The 22,093-nt window shown below is 29.3% G+C and overlaps 2 protein-coding genes across 3 annotated transcripts in view; one reads left to right on the top strand and one right to left on the bottom strand.

Moving 5' to 3' along the window:
• The window catches only part of LOC130669631 (rho guanine nucleotide exchange factor 7), a 30,368-nt gene extending 9,526 nt beyond the window's left edge, over nt 1–20,842 (bottom strand). The window contains exons 1-5 of one of the 2 annotated variants that reach the window (XM_057472623.1): nt 20,213–20,842; nt 20,018–20,144; nt 14,260–14,437; nt 4,137–4,551; nt 1,035–1,262 (exon numbers count right to left, since the gene is read on the bottom strand). In XM_057472623.1, coding sequence (XP_057328606.1) covers nt 1,035–1,262; nt 4,137–4,551; nt 14,260–14,437; nt 20,018–20,144; nt 20,213–20,281 — 1,017 coding nt within the window. In that variant the 5' untranslated portion in view covers nt 20,282–20,842. The remainder of the gene's footprint in view (nt 1–1,034; nt 1,263–4,136; nt 4,552–14,259; nt 14,438–20,017; nt 20,145–20,212) is intronic. The other variant, XM_057472624.1, reaches the window with a different exon arrangement.
• LOC130669630 (uncharacterized) lies at nt 9,127–12,352 on the top strand. Its single transcript, XM_057472621.1, has 3 exons — nt 9,127–9,375; nt 9,449–9,968; nt 11,024–12,352. The coding sequence occupies exons 1-3, from the start codon at nt 9,256–9,258 to the stop codon at nt 12,253–12,255; spliced, it is 1,872 nt and encodes a 623-aa protein (XP_057328604.1). The 5' UTR covers nt 9,127–9,255; the 3' UTR covers nt 12,256–12,352.
• Nucleotides 20,843–22,093: the final 1,251 nt, after the last annotated feature.

Below are 22,093 nucleotides of genomic sequence, written 5' to 3' on the forward strand. Positions count from 1 at the left end.
CAAACGTAGGCTTGGAAAAAAAGACGATCTCTGTATCTCTCTATAACTTAATATTTATTTTAAAATTAAAAAAAAATTTGTATCTTTTCTTTTTCAACACAATAATAGTAATTTTTTTTTTATTATTTTTCAAAATATTTTTTTTAAGTCATATTCTAAAGCAATTAGATGATTTTCAGATTTTTTATGAAAATTTCAGCCTATTAATTGTAATTTTTATTGTAATTCAATATAAATTTTATAAATTGAATAATCAACTTTTTATCATAACCTACGAGTAAAAATTGAATTAGAGAGAATTTATTTAGACAGCCGCTAGGTGTAATTTTTACTCGTAATTATGAGTAAAAATTAATCTGATTGATTTTTACTCGCTGAAAGAGTAAAATTTCGTAATTCGAAAGTAAAAAGTCGTAATGGCTCAAGATTACTCGATTTAGAGTAATTTTTAGAATAAATAACATGGCAATATTCATACGAAAATTCTTTCCGTGTAGTATTGTTCAAATTAGTTTCGTAATGCAATTTTGCATTATGAAATGAAACCAAAAATTTTTGTTAAGACTAGCCTTTCTTGTGCCAATAAATTTTTTGTTAGCCGAAGATAATTTTCGTTTTCAATTCATAATGTAAAAAATTTATGGGGGCTAGTAAAAATTTGTTGTGCCAAGGAAACCTTTTCTGTGTAAACAAATATTTTGTTTTTATAAATACATAATTTTACCCTACCTAAGATTTGAATCTAGACCGATGACGCGAGACCTATGACCTGCGCCATAGATCAGCCGCGGTGGCTTATTGGAAACCATGTTTTTAATAAACTGTCAAGTTATTCATCGATTTTTGTCATCTTAAATATTAATTTATTACTAAAGTAAAGCGATAGTTTTCTTCAAATAATAACTATCAATTTAATTTTAGAAAAAATTATTCATTTTGAGTATTTATGGAAACAAAAAAAATAATTACTTTAATTTCATTTTTTTTTCTCTCAGTGTAATGAATAAATAAATAAATAAAAATACTGTTCTTACTTCATATATGAAAGAACTCATTCTAGGACTTGTGCTGAGGACTAACAAATTCATTGGAAATAGAACAAAATATCTATCGCGTCTTTCTGCGCCAACGACTACTGTGACTGGTCCAACGTACAAAATTTCCCCAAGTGAAGTCAATTCTTCACCTTCCCATCCTTTGATACCACTGGTCAAAATTTGTAGTGCTAATTCTCTTTGCTTTCTGATACTTGTGCACCGTTCCTACACAGTAAAAATATTGTATTAAAATCGACATAATCTGCATGTTAAAAATTCTCCACACAATATTTGTGTTATTTTTTAACACAGACTATTTGTATTGTAATTTCAATTCTAAATTTGTGTTTAAATTTAAATACAAAATTCAGGAAATACAAAAAGGAAAGTCAACACTTTTTAAATGTTAGTGGCGACACAAAAGAATCATGAAAAATTATTTGTTTCGACTGGTTGTAGAGACACTGAAACTTTAAGTTTCGATGCCGGTATCATGAAAATACATTTATGTTTAGCGAGAAAATAATTTTTACATGACATGAAATAATTCGAAACGAGCAAGCTGAGTACGTGACTGCCCAGATGTCACTACTAAATTTATAAATTACGCAGAAAAAAAGGATTTCTTGCCGCAAAAAATTTTAATTTGCACCAAGAAATTTTATGCATTATCAATTAAATACAAAAATTGTCTTGGGGCGAGAAAAAAATTTTTTTGGTCAAGAAATAATTCCTTGCATCAAGTAATTTTTTCTAGTTCTGAATAAATTTTTGCTTTCAATTCACGATGCAAAAAATTTATTGGGGTAAGTAAAAATTTTCTTTAGGCGAGTAAAGATTTTTTGTGTCAATGAATCCTTTTTTTTTTCTATGCACACTTTTTTGGCTTTGAGAAGCTCCCTAAAACCAAAAGGGAGTATAAAAATCTGTCATTTTGGAATAAGTAACGCGATATAAATAATATAGCTATATATTCAGTGACATTCAGTCATATTTAGTGACAGAATAATTGAAGTATTAATTTATTTAAAGAAAATAAATACAATCGTCTTTTTTCCCGCGTAATTTAAATGTAATTCGAATGATATAGATAAATCTATTTATCTCAATACTTGACAATTAAAAAGAGTTTAAATTATGAAAAGGCACAAATTCAAGTCAAGACCTATCTAATGATACCAATTTCAATAACATTAACTAGTTCTATCATATAGATATGGCGGGAACAAAATTTTTCTTATTCTCTTAATAATATAGACTGTAACAAAATCTTTTTGATAAACTTTCCAGCGTTTAGTAAATGATAAATTTAATCCTCCGGGAAAAAATGATCAGACCTGATCAGACATGAACAGGCATGAGTCTTCAGGCCTGATCAGACATGAAAAATGACCATGCCTGAGCAGGCCTGATCAGGCATGTTCAGGTCTGATCAGGTATGTTCATGTCTGTTCATGCCCATCCGGGTAAAAAAATTATATATAAAAAATGGCCCTATATAATTATATATAATTATGTATAACTATATTCAATTATACATGTATATAATTATTGCTATAAAAATAAAAAAAATAAAAAATTCGGGCGTGTGCAGGATTTGAACCGTGGACCTTGCGCTCGAAAGTGTAACTCGCTACCCACTGACCTAAGAGATTTAGTAGAAAGTAAGTTTCGTATGAACTTGAAGTAATAAAAATCTTATACGTGATAGATTCTTGGTCAACAAAATTTTAGATCTATGAGCAGACATGAACAGCCATGAACAGACATGAACATATATGACCAGGCATGAACAGGCATGGACAGGTATGATCAGGCCTGAGCGTATTTAACGCTTCAGACATGACCAGGCATGAACAGGCATGGTCAGGTATGAACAGGCATGATCAGACCTGACTGTATTTAACGCTTCAGACATGAACAGTCATGAACAGGCATGATCAGGCCTGAGTGTATTCAACGCTTCAGACATGAACAGACATGAACAGGCATGGACAGGTATGATCAGGCCTGATCATGTCTAATTTCAGGCCTAATCATACATGAACAGGCATGATCAGGTCTAATTTCAGGCCTGATCATACATGAACAGGCATGGTCAGGTCTGATCATTTTGTCCCGGGCCATTAATAATTCAAATTTTGAAGTTAATTTGACATCCATGAATGTCGATTTCACTTTGATTTTTCTAGTAATTCTCCCGTGATTATCAGTTGAGTTTTCAACATAAATTTAGTGTTAATTTCAAAGTCACACGTAATAAAGATCGAGAATTTGAATTTTTTTACTCGGTAACACTTTTAAAGTTTTAAATAGTAGATCGATCTAAAATTTTTAAGTCACACAATGAAGTGAGCTAATTTAACACAAAAAATGTAACACGGATTAGTTTTAACACAGATACACAATATTTCATGCTGTATATTTATTAGACTAGGCCAAAAAAATTGACTACTTTTTTTTTTAACGATACTGTGAAAATGTTATTTGGGATGACAAAAAAAATTATTGTGAAAATTTGAGCCCTTAATATTGACATTAAAGTTTTGACTCAACTTCAACCTTGAATAACTTTCGAAGGAGTGAATTTAGCAAAAATTGTTAAGAGACTTTTTTTGTAGAGCATTCAATTTCCCTTGAGAATATTCATTAGCTTTTTTTTGGAAACTGATTTTTACATTAATTACAAAATTTGAAAAGTTGAACAATTAAATTGTAAAATCATGCCAATGTTCAAGGCATGATTATAAGAAAACGGTTCATCTGACGAAAAATTTCAATCAGACCTTTTTTGTAGAACATCAAATTTCCTTCAAGAAATGTATCTTAGTCAATTTCGTTTATCTCGATGGTTTGAGAGTTATGAGACAAAAACCCGCTCATTCAAAAAAAAATTAAAAATTGCGATGATACACCTCTCAATATCAAAATTAAGGGCTCAAATTTTCACACTAATTTTTTTTTTGTCATCCCAAATAATATTTTTACAGTATCGTTAACAAAAAAAATAGTTGATTTTTTTTGGCCCAGTCTAATATTTATTATATAAATATAATCAATAATTGAAACAATAAATAAAAAATGATTGGACAAACTTACAGCAATCTCGCGATAAACACACACGCTACGTTGAGTATCACCACGATCGGAATGATTTTTCCCAGTATATCTTTCCAGTTCTTGAAGCATAGGCGCATATTTTTCTAATCGTCGGAATGGTTTGCTGAGCCCAGATGTTAAAACTAAAATTCCCGGTGAAACTGCTCCACTGCGTTCCATAAATTCATTAAGTTCGTCGCGGTATTTGTCCAAAATACAAACTGCTTGTGGATGACCATTGCAATAGGTCATATGAACTGATTTTAATTTTGGAGCTACGTTCAAAAACAAATTTCCTACTTTGCTATCTGGTCCTTGAGCTACTGCTGCTTCAAGATTTGTCAAAAATTTTTGATGAGTTTCTAGAACTTCATGAATGTTACCAGAAAGCTGCTTGTACTCTTCTTTTTTCAAGCTGTAAACAATAGAATTTATTAAATATTGCACAACTCTTGATGCGAAGCATTAGAGTGTGCTTTACGATCGAAAAATTCAGTTTGCCTCTTTTTGCTACTGTTTTTACTGTTCCACTCTTGTTAGTCCACGGAGCTTAACCAAGTTACACATTATCGGATAGAGAATTTAATAGAGGTCGGCAGAGGTGGACTTAGGTCCCGTACCATGTTTTCATTTGGATTGAAAACGCCGCACTTGGTATGGATTTAAATTATAAAATTAATTTCCCGCATGACAAATTATTGAATACTTTTATTTTCAGAGTGACAGAATATCAGCACACAGCTATTGTCTACACGAAGACTCTTCTTCATTCGTAGTTGCTAATGTGGACTATAGAAGGAATCACTGAGTACACGGAAAGAAAATTATGGGAAGTTTTGCTATGCATTATGGGAATGGTTCCCATAATGGTATGGGAATAGTACCTATACTACTATAGGGATGGTTCCCATATATTATGGGAACCATCCCCATAATAGTATGAGAATAGTTCCCATACCATTATGGGAATGGTTCCTATAATATTATGGGAACCATTCCCATAATGGTATGGGAATCATTCCCATACTATTATGGGAATGGTTCCCATATTGGTATAGGAACTATTCCTATAATATTATGGGAATGGTTCCCATATTGGTATAGGAACTATTCCTACAATATTATGGGAACCATCCCTATAATATCATTAAATTTTTTTTTGCACAATAGTGTAGAAATTTCCCAAAATTTGAATTTTCTTGAATGTTTTGTGCTGACAAAAAATTCTTGTTAAAAATTTTAATGTTTTTTTGCCAAATACGATTTTTTTTTTCAATGTTTGAATTTTTGTTTTTATGTTTAATAATATTTCTGTGTATTGTAGAAGTGATTACCGCACTTCTTTGAATTAATTTTTTCATGATAATATGGGAACCATTCCCATACTATTATAGGAACCATTCCCATAATATTATGGGAATGGTTCCTATAATATTATAGAAAGTATTCCTATAAATTATAGGAACCATTCCTATAGTGTTATGGGTATCATTCCCATAATTTTAGGAACTATTCCTATAATTATGGGAAACATTCCTATAATTATAGGAACCGCTCCCATAATTTATGGTCGCAATTCCTATGATGGTATAGGAAAAAATTTCACAAGATTATGGGAACCGCTGCCATAATTTTCTTTCCGTGTGGGATGAGGGGGAATATAAATGCGCGGTTTCTACATCTAGGAAAACAAATTCAGCAAAATTAAATGTTACGCTGGAAAAAACGGAATCTAAGAATGGATATAAATGTTTTCGCAATGAGACAGAACTGTCTGTTGTAATTGATAATATAAAAAAATTAATTGTCAGTGATTTTAAGCTTGGGATATCAATAGAATTATTTCGAGAACTGTCGGAAATTCAGTTAGAAAAGAACTTGAGTCAGACTTGGAGTCGATTCAATCGAAGCTCGAGTCTGTTTTAAGATTCGTTGACTCTTTTTGAGGCAAATACGAACACAAAATAAATTATGTACTTCTTACTTGTTGAGTTGTATGGATCTCTTGTAGTTTATGATTTAAATAAATTATTAAATTACACGGAGAGAAATGTACCGTAAATATTCCTATTGCGATGAAAACAGTATGCTTAAACAGCCTAGTAATAATTCCTATGCGGTATAGTAATGAAAATTTGTGTTTGATGGCGCTTCGAATGTACTGTGAAAATGTCTGTACGAGCACAGTAAATATTACTGTGCTGCTCTAGAGTATATCAACATTTAAAAAAGTATCCGTGCCTGTTGTGATAAGTTGTAAGTTTTATTTTATTGAGTAATAAATCATAATACTCGTAACCTAATAACTGTATTAATTTTAACTAAGAAATCAAAACATTAATTAAAAAAAAAGGCAAGATATTCACAATCTCGTCAGGATATATAGGTTTAAAAAAAATAACTCACAGTTATTTCAAATCACCTGTTTCACGAAATTTAATAAAAAAATTTTAGCCTTAAAAATTTGACATTTCGACTTATTATCTTGACATGAAGATTTTACCGAAATTTATTTAACGAATTTTGTTAAACAGATAACGTAAAAAAACTATAAGTAATTTTTTCAAAATATATATCCCGGCGAATTTATAATTATGTTTTTATTTTTTAAATTATTGCTCGAATTTTTTTTTCAATTAATAAATGAAGTTTCTAAAATAGTTATAAAAATTCATGATCATTAAAAATTTTCAAAAAGTGGGGGGTATCGTCGAAGAATTGTCTTGAGTAATTCACCGCCATAGCTACGACTTATGACTGCTTAGCAGCGCTAACGTCACTGCAGAGAGATAGCAGCTACTCAGCACAGTAATTCTTACCGCGCTGTTTAGGAAACTACTCTCATACAGGGAAGGTAAATCTACATAAAGCAAAATAAACATTACTTGAAAATAATTTCTTGACAACACAGGAGCCCTTCCTATCCGTAACGTAAATCTCACCATACAATATAGTAAAATTTTAGATGCTTATTTTTTTCGTGGACTTGGTACTAGATAGCAAAGTAATATTTACTAAACTTTTTTATCGCAATAGGAGTATTTACGATACATTTCTCTCCGTGTATAAAAAGTATAATCTGATAAATTATTTCCCTTAAATCAAATTATTGTCGAAATAAAATTTTCAATGAAAGTTTAAAATTATTATTTTTCTGTTAAAGGTGTGAATTTATAAATTACGTAAGATGTGAAGCTCAGTAAATATTTTTCTGTCGATCGATTTTGCGCAAAGCTGCAATGTTTAGGAGTTAGTCCATCGGCTGAAGAGGAGGTCCCGTAAACATTTTGTTGGCACCGGGTAAATCCAACTGTTTCTTATGTATTTTGGGCCAAGGATCACGAAAATTGGGTCCATTTTGTTCAAAAGTGGTGCAAACAATTGTTTATAACAATTTAATTGTTTAAATCAAAATAACTCCCGAACGGCTGGTTTGTTGGGGCAGTGTAGAGGAAAAAAAATGTTTAGAATAAAAAAATACACAAAAAAGGTATCATGTGTTTTTTTTGCATCTCAAATATTTCGCGAGATATAATAAAAAACGAGCCGGCGCTCGGACCTCTCCCTCGCGCACTACCGACTGCCTATGCGCGAGCTCTCTCTCCGCCAAATCGCGTCAGATGCTGGATAGGCCGGAATTTTCCTAAGTTTTTTACATTAAAAATCATAGAAAAATAAAAAAAAAAATCGATTAATTGTCGATACTACCAATCGACAGCATTTTTTCTGAAACGAATTTTTGTCGTATCGTCAAAAGACGTTTTTTTTTTGTTCACGAATGTTATAAACAAATGGATTTTTTCAAAATCCGAAATGGGTTCAAAAAATCGAAAAAAATGTCGATACTACCAAAAAACGTTTTTTGACGATACGACAGAAATTCGTTTCAGAAAAAATGCTGTCGATTGGTAGTATCGACATTTTTTCGATTTTTTAAACCCATTTCGGATTTTGAAAAAATCCATTTGTTTATAACATTCGTGAACAAAAAAAAAACGTCTTTTGACGATACGACAAAAATTCGTTTCAGAAAAAATGCTGTCGATTGGTAGTATCGACAATTAATCGATTTTTTTTTTTATTTTTCTATGATTTTTAATGTAAAAAACTTAGGAAAATTCCGGCCTATCCAGCATCTGACGCGATTTGGCGGAGAGAGAGCTCGCGCATAGGCAGTCGGTAGTGCGCGAGGGAGAGGTCCGAGCGCCGGCTCGTTTTTTATTATATCTCGCGAAATATTTGAGATGCAAAAAAAACACATGATACCTTTTTTGTGTATTTTTTTATTCTAAACATTTTTTTTCCTCTACACTGCCCCAACAAACCAGCCGTTCGGGAGTTATTTTGATTTAAACAATTAAATTGTTATAAACAATTGTTTGCACCACTTTTGAACAAAATGGACCCAATTTTCGTGATCCTTGGCCCAAAATACATAAGAAACAGTTGGATTTACCCGGTGCCAACAAAATGTTTACGGGACCTCCTCTTCAGCCGATGGACTAAGTAGAAGTTTAGGGAAGTCTTCGGTTTCCGTGGTGCCACCAAATGATCGTTAATTCTTGTAGAACTCGACGAAATAAGACTTTTTTTCAAATAGCTGTAACTTCTTTAAAAATGGACTAATTTAGACGTTTTTTTTTTTTTTTCAAAATTTTCGTCTTCAAATGCACTTTCCGGAAAAAAATTAAAGATATTAAAATCTATGAAATACTTCACTTTTCGGAAAAAATCGCATTTTTCTCAAAAACTAAGCAAGATATCGAAAAATTTTATTCTTTTAGAAAGTCTTATTTTGACGAGTTCTACAAGAATTCACGGCCATTTAGCGGCGCCACGGAAACCGTAGAATCCTCGGTTTATATTGTAAAGGTATAATATGTGCACTTAATTAGATGGAAACACTCGAACCGCGGATGGACACGTATCCTTTGCAATGACACAAGTGGGAATTATTTATTTATTGATATTCCTGCGTTAGTGACGAGGCTCAAACCCAAGAGCATAGTCGCGTATTTCACGAGCATCCACTTATTGATTTTACTCAATAGTCCAATAAATAATTATTGCTTTGAAATAACAATTTACTAAAATATTTTAAAAATTTTAAGAAATTATAATGAATTTGATAAAATATATTATTTTGTGTTCATTATATGTGCACGTCATTGTGTGCGACAAAATTAAAATTCTTGGATCTTCAAAATTAAGCAACCGTTCGATTTCTCACACACATACGGTAAGATATTAAAAAGAAAATTTTTAATTATAACATTAGAAAAATTGATTAGTTATTGATTTTTTGATCACAGTTACAATTACTGGAGTTATGTTTTCCTGATCGAATGAACCCGGTGGCGGTCAGTTCTAATTTGACGGATATCATTTACGGAATCAAGAAAAATAAACAAACAAACTCGTCTGTTCTTGTAATTGATGAAAATTTATTTATATCAAATAGAAGATCATTCATGGAAGGAACGAAAACATTCATTGGACATAATTCGTATCCGAGCTATATTTTGTCTGCTGATTCTCTCGATGTACTTGAAAATATTCTCACCGACATCGATCAGTGGGATCCTTGGAACAGCGAGCGGGTCGTCTTCGCAGTTGGAAAACAGTGCAGCGATGCATTGGCGACACTTAAATGTCTGTGGAGCTCTAGAATGGTGTCATCATACTTCACATGTCCGAACGGATTCAACAACGATACGATTGTCTACACATTTAATCCGTACGCAGATCGAGCACCCAAACCATGGAGGAAAGTTAACGCACCGGACAAACCACCCGACCCATGGACACTCTACAGAATGTCATTCGTAAACGGTAAGAATTTATAATTATGGTTAGAAGTTTTGATCGAGGAATTCGTTCTACAGCTGATTTCCTTGATCATACACGGAAATAATTTTTTGATAAAAATTACTATGTAATTTCGAGTAATCCTGGGCCGTTGCTTTAAATTTAATATTTTTTGTTTAAATATTAACGTTGCTAGACCATGTTTTACTCTACTACTGAGTAATTATTTAAAAGTCTTATATTTAATCGATTATTGTGAATATCTCATCTTAATCTATTCATTTTTACTCCGTGCGATTGATTTTTACTCCCCAATATACCATTCTTTTAAACCCATTAACTTTTTGATGAAAAACTGCCTATAACTCAAATAAATTTTCTTATCTATGGAAGTAATTTTTACTCTAAACTGCAGGGTAATATTTCAGTAGTCTCCGTTAATCTTCGGTTAATATCGGCTTCAATTAAATGTCTTTTATTTTGCTCGCGACAACTTACATATGTTACGCACACAAACGTAGGCTTGGAAAAAAAGACGATCTCTGTATCTCTCTATAACTTAATATTTATTTTAAAATTAAAAAAAAAATTTGTATCTTTTCTTTTTCAACACAATAAGAGTAATTTTTTTTTTATTATTTTTCAAAATATTTTTTTTAAGTCATATTCTAAAGCAATTAGATGATTTTTAGATTTTTTATGAAAATTTCAGCCTATTAATTGTAATTTTTATTGTAATTCAATATAAATTTTATAAATTGAATCATCAACTTTTTATCATAACCTACGAGTAAAAATTGAATTAGAGAGAATTTATTTAGACAGCCGCTAGGTGTAATTTTTACTCGTAATTGTGAGTAAAAATTAATCTGATTGATTTTTACTCACTGAAAGAGTAAAATTTCGTAATTCGAAAGTAAAAAGTCGTAATGGCCTAAGATTACTCGATTTAGAGTAATTTTTAGAATAAATAACATAGCAATATTCATACGAAAATTCTTTCCATGTAGAACTATGATGATTTATATCCCACTGGTTAGAATGACTAATTCATAAATCATTTGTTTTTCATGTTTCAGATAAAAAGACTTGTGCAAGTGTTAATTTTGACAAAACTGCGTATATAGATAACTACAAACTTCAAATGTGGTACAATTATATAGCGTTTAATAGAACGAACTTATTTTATCAGGTGATATTATCAGCCATCAATATTACGCCTATTGATTACGTAATATTTCGAAAAACATATGATACCATATTCGTGACCGATCCCCAGAACATCAATGAGGTGTCGTATAGGGACGAAAATATAATTCCTTTCTATCTGCAAGGCGGTTACATAATAATAACTCAAAAGCAAAACACCATACCGACTCTCAGCCAAGTAGTTGCTGATTTCTTCACTTCTCAAAATATAATAATGTCGTCTGTTATTTTGGTATTAATATTTGGTATGATTCTGCTGAACAACAAGTACCATTTCGGTGCAGCTGTCTTAGATCTCTTGGCTCTGATATTAAACATGAGGATGATGACCCCCATCGACAAGTTGACGATGCGCATCACTTTCCTGAGCGCGACCCTGTTTATTTTGATTTTCAATCCAGTGCTGCAAGGGCAGCTAGTTTCTGTTTTAACTCGCCCGGGCCATAAAAATATTGAAACCCTCAAGGATTTGCGGGACAACAACTACCACATTTATTTTGGTTATTCACCGGAGATTGACCGGGAATTAAGGAGCAGTAATCTATGGGAAGACGAATCTTTTGAAAAATATGTGCATCACTTAAGTGAGGCTGAATATCCTCACTGCCTAGAAAATGTGCGGAACAATGCTTCCATTGCTTGTATTATTGATTATAGTGAACTTGACCACATTTATCTTGACACACACGTTTCTTCGAAAGATTTCGCTCGTAGATTAAACGTGTTTACGACTAATAGAAATTGGGCGTTAAATAAAAGAGTTAAAAAGATAGCCCTAAAATTGATGGAAACTGGCTTTCTAAATTATTTTGAAAAACGCGATCTTTATATAAATTTTATGAAAAAGAGAAAAATTGTTGAAAGAATTAAGAAGTTGACAAAATACAACCAATTGGATCTTGAAGATTCTGCTTTGGCTTATATTGCGATTGCGCTGTCTACAGTCTGGGCCCTCATCGTTTTCGGCACTGAATTTATGATTAGAAGAATCGAATTGCATTCTTATAAACGTTCGCAAGAGCTCGAGATGAAGAAGTCGATAATCAGGGAGAGAATTGCGACTACCGTTAGCAGAATAATTTATCTTGATCAACAAGTCTAATTTTCTGCAAACTATCGCGTGAGTTGGTGTGCTCACATTTATTTTTATTGATTGACGTGCTGTGTTGTTTTTAGTTTATTCTAATCTCTGATTTCATTGCCGTTATTTTTCTAATCTATTATAAAAAAAATCAAATTTTTTGTCAATAAATAAAAATCAATTTAATTTTTTGTCCTCGACAGAAAAATTTATTAACCCTCCCCTTTTCCCCTCACACTCTTAATAATAATAAAAAAAAATCTTTGTCTATAATTTTATATCCGCCACAAACTCGCCGTAAAAATCGGCGCGTAGATTCCGTCAACTCGCGCCACGTTAACAATTTCCGGCTTGCAGGCAAAATTCCCACATCACATTCTGACCAGTGTATATTTCGCCCAAATACGTTTCCACGAAGCAACAAAATGCCCAAATCATAAATAGCCAAAGTGACAAAATGTTCAAGTCACAAAATGCAAATGTTTCAACACGTTGGAATAAAAACGCGCTCAAGTAACAATTCGACCAATTGAAAAAATGTCAAAGTTAAAAAATCCTGAAATCATACTTCGCAGAATTCACGATTCGTCCAATTGACAATTCGTCAAAGTTATAAAATGCCAAAAAAAAAAAAAAAAAAGGGAGAAATAACTTCAGTCAATAAATTAGAATTCTATACTAAAATTAGGATTATCATAACAGTGACCAGATGATAGATAAAAAAAATCAGCGGTAAATTTAAAAACAAGATAATTGTATATCATAATAATAAATAGTACTTTTTGGAATTGAACAAGAAGTAAATTTATCATCTTTTATATTTAATAAAAAATAAATTTATTACAGTAATTTAAGTAAAAATAATTATTAAAAAAACAAAAAAAAATTTTTCTTTGAAATTTGAAACGAATTAACTGAAAGTAATTACCAAGTCCAAATAAGACATAAATATAAAATATACATATAATTACAACTTGACTAATTTCTATACATCATTTTTACGTACCTTTAAATTTTCAAGTCATGAATATATCGTTAAATTTTTTTTTATTGTCCGTGAATCAAACAATTTTTTAAAATATTAATTTTAAAGATAACAATTATTTAAAAAACTTTATTTTGAACTAAAAATTATTTTATTTTATAAATAATTAATTTCCAAATAGTTGAAATTTCACAAATCAAAAACTAATTGAGATTGTTACACACATTAATCACATGAGTAATTTATAACAATTATTTTAGAAAGTCGAAAAAATAGTTAACAGTGAATTTGTCAATAAAGATTTGAAGTTTGACTAATTTATAAAATGTTTAGAATACACTTCAAATTTTTTTGTAACAATCTCAATTAGTTTTTGATTTGTGAAATTTCAACTATTTGGAAATTAATCATATATAAAATAAAATAATTTTTAGTTCAAAATAAAGTTTTTTAAATAATTGTTATCATTAAATGTTATAATTAATATTTTAAAAAATTGTTTGATTCACGGACAATAAAAAAAAATTTAACGATATATTCATGACTTGAAAATTTAAAGGTACGTAAAAATAATGTATAGAAATTAGTCAAGTTGTAATTATATGTATATTTTATATTTATGTCTTATTTGGACTTGGTTAATTAGGATAGAGTAAAAAATAGTCCGTAAATTTCCTCCGGACAGAAATGACCCATCATAACATACACATTTTTTGTTCTTTCCCCTGTTCTCTACTAGAAAAAATCATAAGACCGATTCTGTAATTTTTTTGTAAATTTTACGAGCCATATGAGGATGGGTCGTCCCTCCCTATTAATCAAACTTTAATTTTTTTTATTTCCTCTTACATCTACAAATGTCCACAATAAAATTTTGGTGATTAATTAAAGTTTGAAGAGACATCTCAGTTTTCTTTTGGATTCAAAAAATAATTCTTTTGATACTCGATAAATTATTTGGAAATTAATCAATTGATAAAATGAATAATATCCACTAATTTAAACTCAAAATAATAAAATAAAAAAAAATTTACACTCACATATTACTCAGCGCTAATTGTTCAAGAAAAGTATTAACAAAACTTTGTAATTCTGCAACACTGGCTCGCTCAGAATCAACCAAATCTCTCAGTACTATATCTCGATTGAGTCTTTGATAAACAGGAAGCTCTTGATTTGTTTTCTCTGGCGATGATTTTGTGGAGGAATGTCCGGATTCTATGATAGAAAAAATAAATTTAATTATCAGTAAATAGTTAAGTACACAGAAAAAAAATATTTCTTAGTGCAAAAAAAATTTTTCATTATTTATTAAGTGGAAAAAAAAATTTTCTTAGATCTAGAAAAAAAATTATTGACGCAAGAAAGGTTTTTCTCGACCTAGAAATTGTTTCTCACTTCAAGAAAATTTTAATTTTCAATAGATAATGCAAAAGCTCATTTCTCAGCTCTCGTCCGCCCGATACTTGAGTACTGCTCTATAATTTGGTCCCTACACCAATCTTCTTGTCAACAAGGAGGAAAAAACACAGATCAAGCTTTGCAAGTACATAAAATTCTATATGCGAACTATAGGATTAAATATGAAAAGAAAAAGTGTATGATCAATTTAAGATCAACAAACTCTCCTACAGAAGAGAAGTCGCTGATTTTATATTTTTCTACAAAACCATAAATGGCCACATTGACTCCCCAGAAATTTTGGAACAATTTGGTCTTGTCTGCAATAAACCACCCGATGAAAAAAGATTTTATACAATTATATGAAATTATATATAAAAATGGCCCGATCCAATTGTATACAATTCTATACAAATTCTATACAAATTATATACAATTCTATACAAATTATATACAATTCTATATAATTATATATAATCATATAAAATTGTATACAATTTGTATAGAATTTGTATAGAATTGTATACAATTGGATCGGGCCATTTTTTCTATCCAATTTATATATAGGGGAGGGTGGGGCAGAGCGGCCCCCCTAAGCCAATTATTATTTTTTGTGGCTTTCAACCATAAGATCACTTTACTTTTGTTCTATTTCGAACAAATTTATGGACATTTTGCCAAAATTCTGAAAAATTTTTTTTTTTTTGTGGGGCAGAGCGGCCCCCCTTCAAAAAGTGATAAAAAAAATTTTTTTTTTCGTTTTTTTTTTTTAAATTGTTTTCATCATTAAGAATGTATTTCTTTCTCTTGACAACTATTTTTGGTTTTATATTACTCGAAAAAAATTTTTTAAAGCGTAAAAAATCGTTCACTCTCGATTACCTTAATTACTAATGGTTATTTAATAAAAAAAAAAATCAATTCTATAATTTTACTTTATTTCAAAAATTTATCAACTAAAAAAAAAAATTTAATTTTTATAAATTTTTAGTGACCAAATTTGCCTCTTACATAAAGAAACAGCCAAAAAATATGAAAAAATAATTTTTTCGGAAGTTTCGGCTGGTCCATTTTGCCCCAGGTGTTATGCGTATGGCTAGAAATGTGGAATTATACTAATTTTTTTTTAATTTGACTATAAAAATATGAAAAAATCACTTTTTCTAAATTTTGGGCTTGTCCATTTTGCCCCAAATGTCATGCGTAGGGGTAAAAATGCGCAAACATATCGGATTTATAGTAATTAGTCGAAAAACAAAAAAATTTTTTTTTGGTCAAAATTTCAGGGGGGCCGCTCTGCCCCACCCTCCTCTAATTCATATACAATGCATATTAGGGTGAGCAAAAAAAACCAACCTATCGAATTTACGTCTTAAAAAGGACCTGTATATCGAGAAAAAAATTCTCCCATTGGGCAAAATTTTTAGCTCAATTTTAAAAGGTGTCGGTAGCCATTTAAAATTTCCCATTTAAATAACATGCAAATAAATTTTTTTTGATTAAAAATATTATAACTTTTGAACCGTGTGAGATAAAAATTCGGCTCTAGAATATTCTTGTAGGGCACTAAATTTCTTAAAAGAAAGTCCTGGGAGTCGAATTTGTAAACTTGATATTTCGTATACTAACAGGCTATCAAAGTCTAGAGTAAACAGAATCATTCAAATTTAAGGCTTTATTTGGATTTTCCAAATACTTTTCTTTTATTGTAATCGATAACAAAATATTATTTATTACAATGTGGATATTGTTAGTAATTTCAATGCACTACATGTAGAACAAATTTTCTCGTAGTATTGATATTTTTAATATCAAAGCCTTAAATTTGTATGATTCTGTTTACTCTAGACTTTGATGGCCTGTTAGTATACGAAATATCAAATTTACAAATTCGACTCCCAGGACTTTTTTTAAAGAAATTTAATATCCCACAAGAATATTCTAGAGCCGAATTTTTATCTCACGCGGTTCAAAAGTTACAATATTTTTAATAAAAAAAAATTTTTTTGCATGTTATTTAAATGGGAAATTTCAAATAGCTACCGACACCTTTTAAAATTGAGCTAAAAATTTTGCCCAATGGGAGAATTTTTTTCTCGATATATAGGTCCGTTTTAAGACATAAATTCGATAGGTTGGTTTTTTTGGCTCACCCTAATGCATATATAATTTTATACAATTGTATAAAATCTTTTTTCATCGGTAGGTTTAAAATCATACAGGTTGTCGAGTACAACTCAATCATCAAAAAACTTTTTGCACTATGGACCAAGGAACAGGATAGCGAATTCAGTTAACGAATATTGTGCTTCCATAAATTTTTTTGGTGATTCTTTATCATGTTTTTTAACAAAAATAAAAAATATTGTATCACGTCACTAATATAAAATAGTATATTATATTATATTATCATTCTGTGCAGTTAATGATTAAACACTACTTCTGTAATAGTTAAATAAGATATATGAAGCCGATTGGCGTAAATAAATAAATAAATAATAATAATAATAATTTCTTAGCGCGATTCCCTGATTAAGACAAGCGATTTGGAAAGTGAAAAAAAAAATTATTTTAATACTTTTTAATTCTTCCATAGTTATTCAAATTTCTAAATACTTGACAATAATTTTTAATCACTAAGTAATAGTCAAATTTTCTAATTGTTGAAAGACTTGAGACGATTCAAAAATATAAATTTTTTTTAAATACTTTAATAATAATTGAATTCCAATTTATATGAAGATTCAGAATAATTAAAAAATATTACAATTTTCAAATACTTAAAATTTTTTTTCACTAGCTGAAGAATACTGAAATTTCGATTCATGGAAAGATTTAGAGAAATTAAAAAATACTTAATTTTTTTGAATATTTTTAAATACTTTTAGATTTGGAACAATTTGAAATCATTAAAGTTTTTGAATACTTTTGAATAACTTTTAATTATTGAATAATTTTGTGAAATTTCGGTCCGTGGAGTGATTAAGAATAATTCGAAAATACCCAATTTTCTTGAATACTTTCAAAGACTTTTCAATCACTAAAAAATATCTGAACCCCATTTTTAGGAAGATTTGGAACGACTAGAAATTATGAAAGTTTTTAAATACTTAAATACAAAATTTTTTCTTGTCACTAAATAATAATGAACTTTTAATTCCTGAAGAGTTTTAGAACAATTTAAAAGTAAGGTAAAAGACCCAGTTATTGACCTTGGCCCAGTTTCTGAGCTTTTCAACTTTTTTTTTACTTACTTAAAAAACTATAACTTTAAAAAGAAAATCAATTTTTTCTTAATTTATTGTAATTTACTCTGAGCCTAATTGATGGCAATTTAAAAAACATACAAAATATTAACTGAATAAAAACAAATATTTTAGCCATAAGTGGCTGAAGAAGCCATTTTTTAAGTAGAGTCTAAACAGTTTACGTTAGGAGGTACGACGATTGAATCTGTGCACTAATTATCATGTAAGTCAAAAAATTTAACTAAAAATAGATGGATAGATCAATATTTAATTGAAATTTATTTCAATACATTTATAAAACATTAAAATGAGTTTTGTTGTTTAAATTTGAGGTCCAATAACTAGACTCAATTTTAAAGGTATGGTGGAGTTGTTGACCCTAAAATTATAACTTACTGCGAGCGAGATTATCTGTTTAATTACATGTCTGTAAAATGTAAAAATAGCAATATTTATAATTTTCTTAAATTATTTTCTACTATTATTCACAATACAGTGATAAATTAAAATTTAATATTCATTTTTAAAAATAAAAGATCATAATTAGATCTTGAAAGTACATATTCTTGGAGTGATAAAATTAATGTAAAAATGATGTCAATTTCAATAGTATTTAAATTGTTATGACTCTTTTAGTTGAATACTATTTTTATTATGACAAAATTAATTTTTTTATTGTTTTTTTATTCAAGAGTTTAAAAAAAAAGACAACGAGCTACGATGAAAAATAATGAGAACAGGCGCTAGCTAAAGTGACTTTAATTATTTCTATTTTAAATATTTAAAAATTATTTTTTTGTTATAATAAATATTTAATTTATTTATCTAAATAATAGTTTTAGTTTATTGAAACTTGGTAAGTACTTCATGACTTAATCATGGTTTGTGTAATTTGAGGGTCAGAAACTAGGCCACTGCGAGGCTCAGAAACTGCGACCTGATAAATTCTGAGGGTCAGAAACTAAGTCTCTGAATGTCAATTTTTAAAACGTCAATTTAAATTATTAATTAAATTCAAATAATTATTTTACGCGCATGACTTTATTTGAAAAATCATAAAATGGTCGATAGAATTATTATTTTTCTCATTAAATTAAATCTTACATCAATTATTATAGTAACCCCAACCGGCACTCTAAAAAGGTCAAAAACTGGGCCTCTACTTTACTCAATTTTTTTTGAAAACTTCCTTATAGCTTTCGATCACTAAAAAATTTTTTTAATCGCTTCAGACTTTTTAATTTTCATTGATAATTCCGAAAGATCAAGAAACATTAAAATTTTTTTTAATCTTTTCTTAACCAGGGAAGTAAAAATTTGTCGCGCCAAGAAATCCTTTTTTTATGATACTGAAGTTAGCAGACGTCCAATAATTTTTGGATTTTTTTTCGACAATAAATTATTAAAAAAAAAATATTTGAAAAAATTGCACCTATAGTTTATTAAATTTTCTACATGTGCATATTTTTATATTTATTTTTTTAAAAAATTTAGTCGTTGAAACAAAAATTCGAAAATTTTTAACTGTCTGCTAACTTCAGGATTAGGGTGGGTTGAAAAAAAAACTTTTCTTAGCATGGGGGTAGAATTTGTACCTTATAAAAAAAAAAAATTTTTCAAGAAAAAAAAAATTTTTTTACTCAACATTTTGAGGTGGCCCACTCGTTTTTAAAATAAATAATTGATCAAACGGGGTAGTCCCAACGAAAAAAATTACATGGTGTTCTACAATCTGTAGGGTGTCCCCTTGAAAGTTAATTGAAAGTCAGGAGTTGAAAAAATTTTTTTCCTATTATTTTTGTAATTTAAGTGAAAAATTCAAAAATGAAAAGCATTTTCTTTTGAATTAAAATGAAAGTGAAGAAAAAAAAAATCACATTCGACAATTATTAGATGTTTTCCACGATTTTGGACAAAAAAAAATTTTTTTCGTTGGAACTACCCCGTTTAATCAGTTATTTATTTAAAAAACGAGTGGGCCACCTCAAAATGTTAAATAAAAAATTTTTTTTTTTCTTGAAATTTTTTTTTTTTTATAAGGTACAAATTCTTCCCCCATGCTAAGAAAAATAAAAAAAAAGTTTTTTTTCAACCCACCCTATTCAGGATCATCCTTTTTTTCTTTGTATGAAAATTAGTAAATTCTTACCAGGAGGCTTGTATTCTTTGACATAGTTTGATGGAAACCAGCCAGTTTTGTCATTCAATGTGCCTTCCCACCAGCCTCCATCATCCGTCTGTGTAATAATAATGAGATCACCCTTTTTGAAGCATAACTAAAAAGTAAATATAATTTTAGTGTCTAATTAAAAATGAAGTAATTAATTTATAAATTCAAATTTACCTCATCATTATTTTTTCCTTTGAATGTAAATAGAGCTGTCACTAATTTCGGTAGATCAGATTTTGACATCGTTCAACATTAATAGAAATAACGATATAATATTAAAGACCTGAGAAACCGGGGATACTTTTCAAGGATATCAAGTCGAATGCTGATTTATAAATATACTTAAATCTTTTATAAAATTTCAAAACTTCACGGCTGATTTTAATTGATTAATTAATAAATATTTCTGTATACTTTTTATTTTTATCAATGAAAACTTTTAATTTTCACTAAAATAAAATAAATCAACACGAGATAATTTTTAAGTAAGAATAGAGCACACCCATAACGCTGTGCGTTGAGGTGTGCAAAATTGTTAAAAATAATATGAGTCCATATCTAAACGAATACTTTTTCTGAGAATTTTATTAACGCCATTGGACATTTTTATTCGTCACCACTTTATTTTTACAATCGCTTCGCTCGCATTGAAATTTGAATTTATTTTTATTGACATCAAATTATTGTTCTGTGTATTATAAAAATAATTGTAGAAAATTCTCACAACACTCAATGACATTAATCATAGTAAGTAGTAAATACATATATAGTAAATGATGATCAGATCACCAAGGAAGCAGAGAGAGACTGAGTGAGACGTCTGATGGATAACCAAAGGAAGCTCTATGAAGAGGGAAAAAATATCATATTTAAAACACGATAAAAGTATTTATATAAATTCCGACCGAGAGACGACTTCGGTTATCTTCGGTTCCTGTTTTAAGAGGCCAGGCTCGCTTTTTGTTAACTTTTAGTTATATTGCCCGATCCAAGTCAACTTTCTGATATTCCAAAATGTTAATAAAATTATGACAAATGAAATTTTTTAAAAAGTCAACTTTTAAAATTTATCTTAAGGTAAAAGCCTATACCCGCTCACTTTAACTGTTCAAGGCGTTTTTTTATAATTTTTATAAAAAAAAAATTACAACTAAAAATATTATTATTGATAAATAATTATTTGTGAATCTAAATATATTAAAATATGATGTATCAAATTATTTTATAATAGATTATAAATTTAAATTAAATGACTGTTTTCAAAATCGCGCTCAGCCGGGCATTTTTTACTTTAAGGCCATTCTCAGACAGTGCCCCCCCCCACTTTTTAAAAATTTTCAATGACTTTCAACTGTCATGAGCGTATCAAATTTTTATCAATTAATTAAAAAATAATTAAAAAAAGGACAACGTAGTCGTAATTTCGTCGATATATAGATTTAAAAAAAAAATATTTACACTTGATATCAATTAGGAGTTGAACGAAATTTTTTAAATAAATTTCAGTAAAATTGTCATGTCAATTTTATAATTCGAATTTTCAAATTTTGTTGGCTAAAATTTATTCAATAAATTTCGTTTAACTCCCAATTGATATCAACTGAAAGTCCTTTTTTTCAAATTCTATATCTCAACGAAATTACGACTACGTTGCCCTTTTTTCAATTAAGGTTTTAATGTTCTTTTAATTAATTAATAAAATTTAAATATGGTTATGACAGTTGAAAGTCATTATATATTTTTAAAAAGTGGGGGGTACTGTCTGAGAATGCCCTTAACGTTCATTCGTTAGATTAAATTTAGGTTACGTCAAATTTTTTAAGAAATGTTAGTAAAAACAGTAGCGATCCCCTGGTTGAGAAATCCGATTCACTCCAACAGAGGATTCAATCGGAAATTTCCGATCAAATCATATTGAAGTGAATCGGAAATTCCCGAAAAATATATTATTTTCCGTTTGAAACCTATAGAATCCCATTCTGCAAAACAGAATTCAATAATTGAAAATTTAAATTCTGTTAAATTCGCTAAGACAGAATTTAAAAGAATTCAAGG

The sequence above is a fragment of the Microplitis mediator genome, chromosome 6 (assembly GCF_029852145.1).
Source record: "Microplitis mediator isolate UGA2020A chromosome 6, iyMicMedi2.1, whole genome shotgun sequence".
Taxonomy (NCBI): domain Eukaryota; kingdom Metazoa; phylum Arthropoda; class Insecta; order Hymenoptera; family Braconidae; genus Microplitis; species Microplitis mediator.

Bases quoted from the DNA above. Each gene is read 5' to 3' on its own strand.
- LOC130669630 (XM_057472621.1), top strand. From the start codon at position 9,256: ATGAATTTGATAAAATATATTATTTTGTGTTCATTATATGTGCACGTC. The intron at 9,376-9,448 runs GTAAGATATTAA...TTTTGATCACAG, and splicing joins CGATTTCTCACACACATACG to TTACAATTACTGGAGTTATG. The intron at 9,969-11,023 runs GTAAGAATTTAT...TTCATGTTTCAG, and splicing joins CAGAATGTCATTCGTAAACG to ATAAAAAGACTTGTGCAAGT.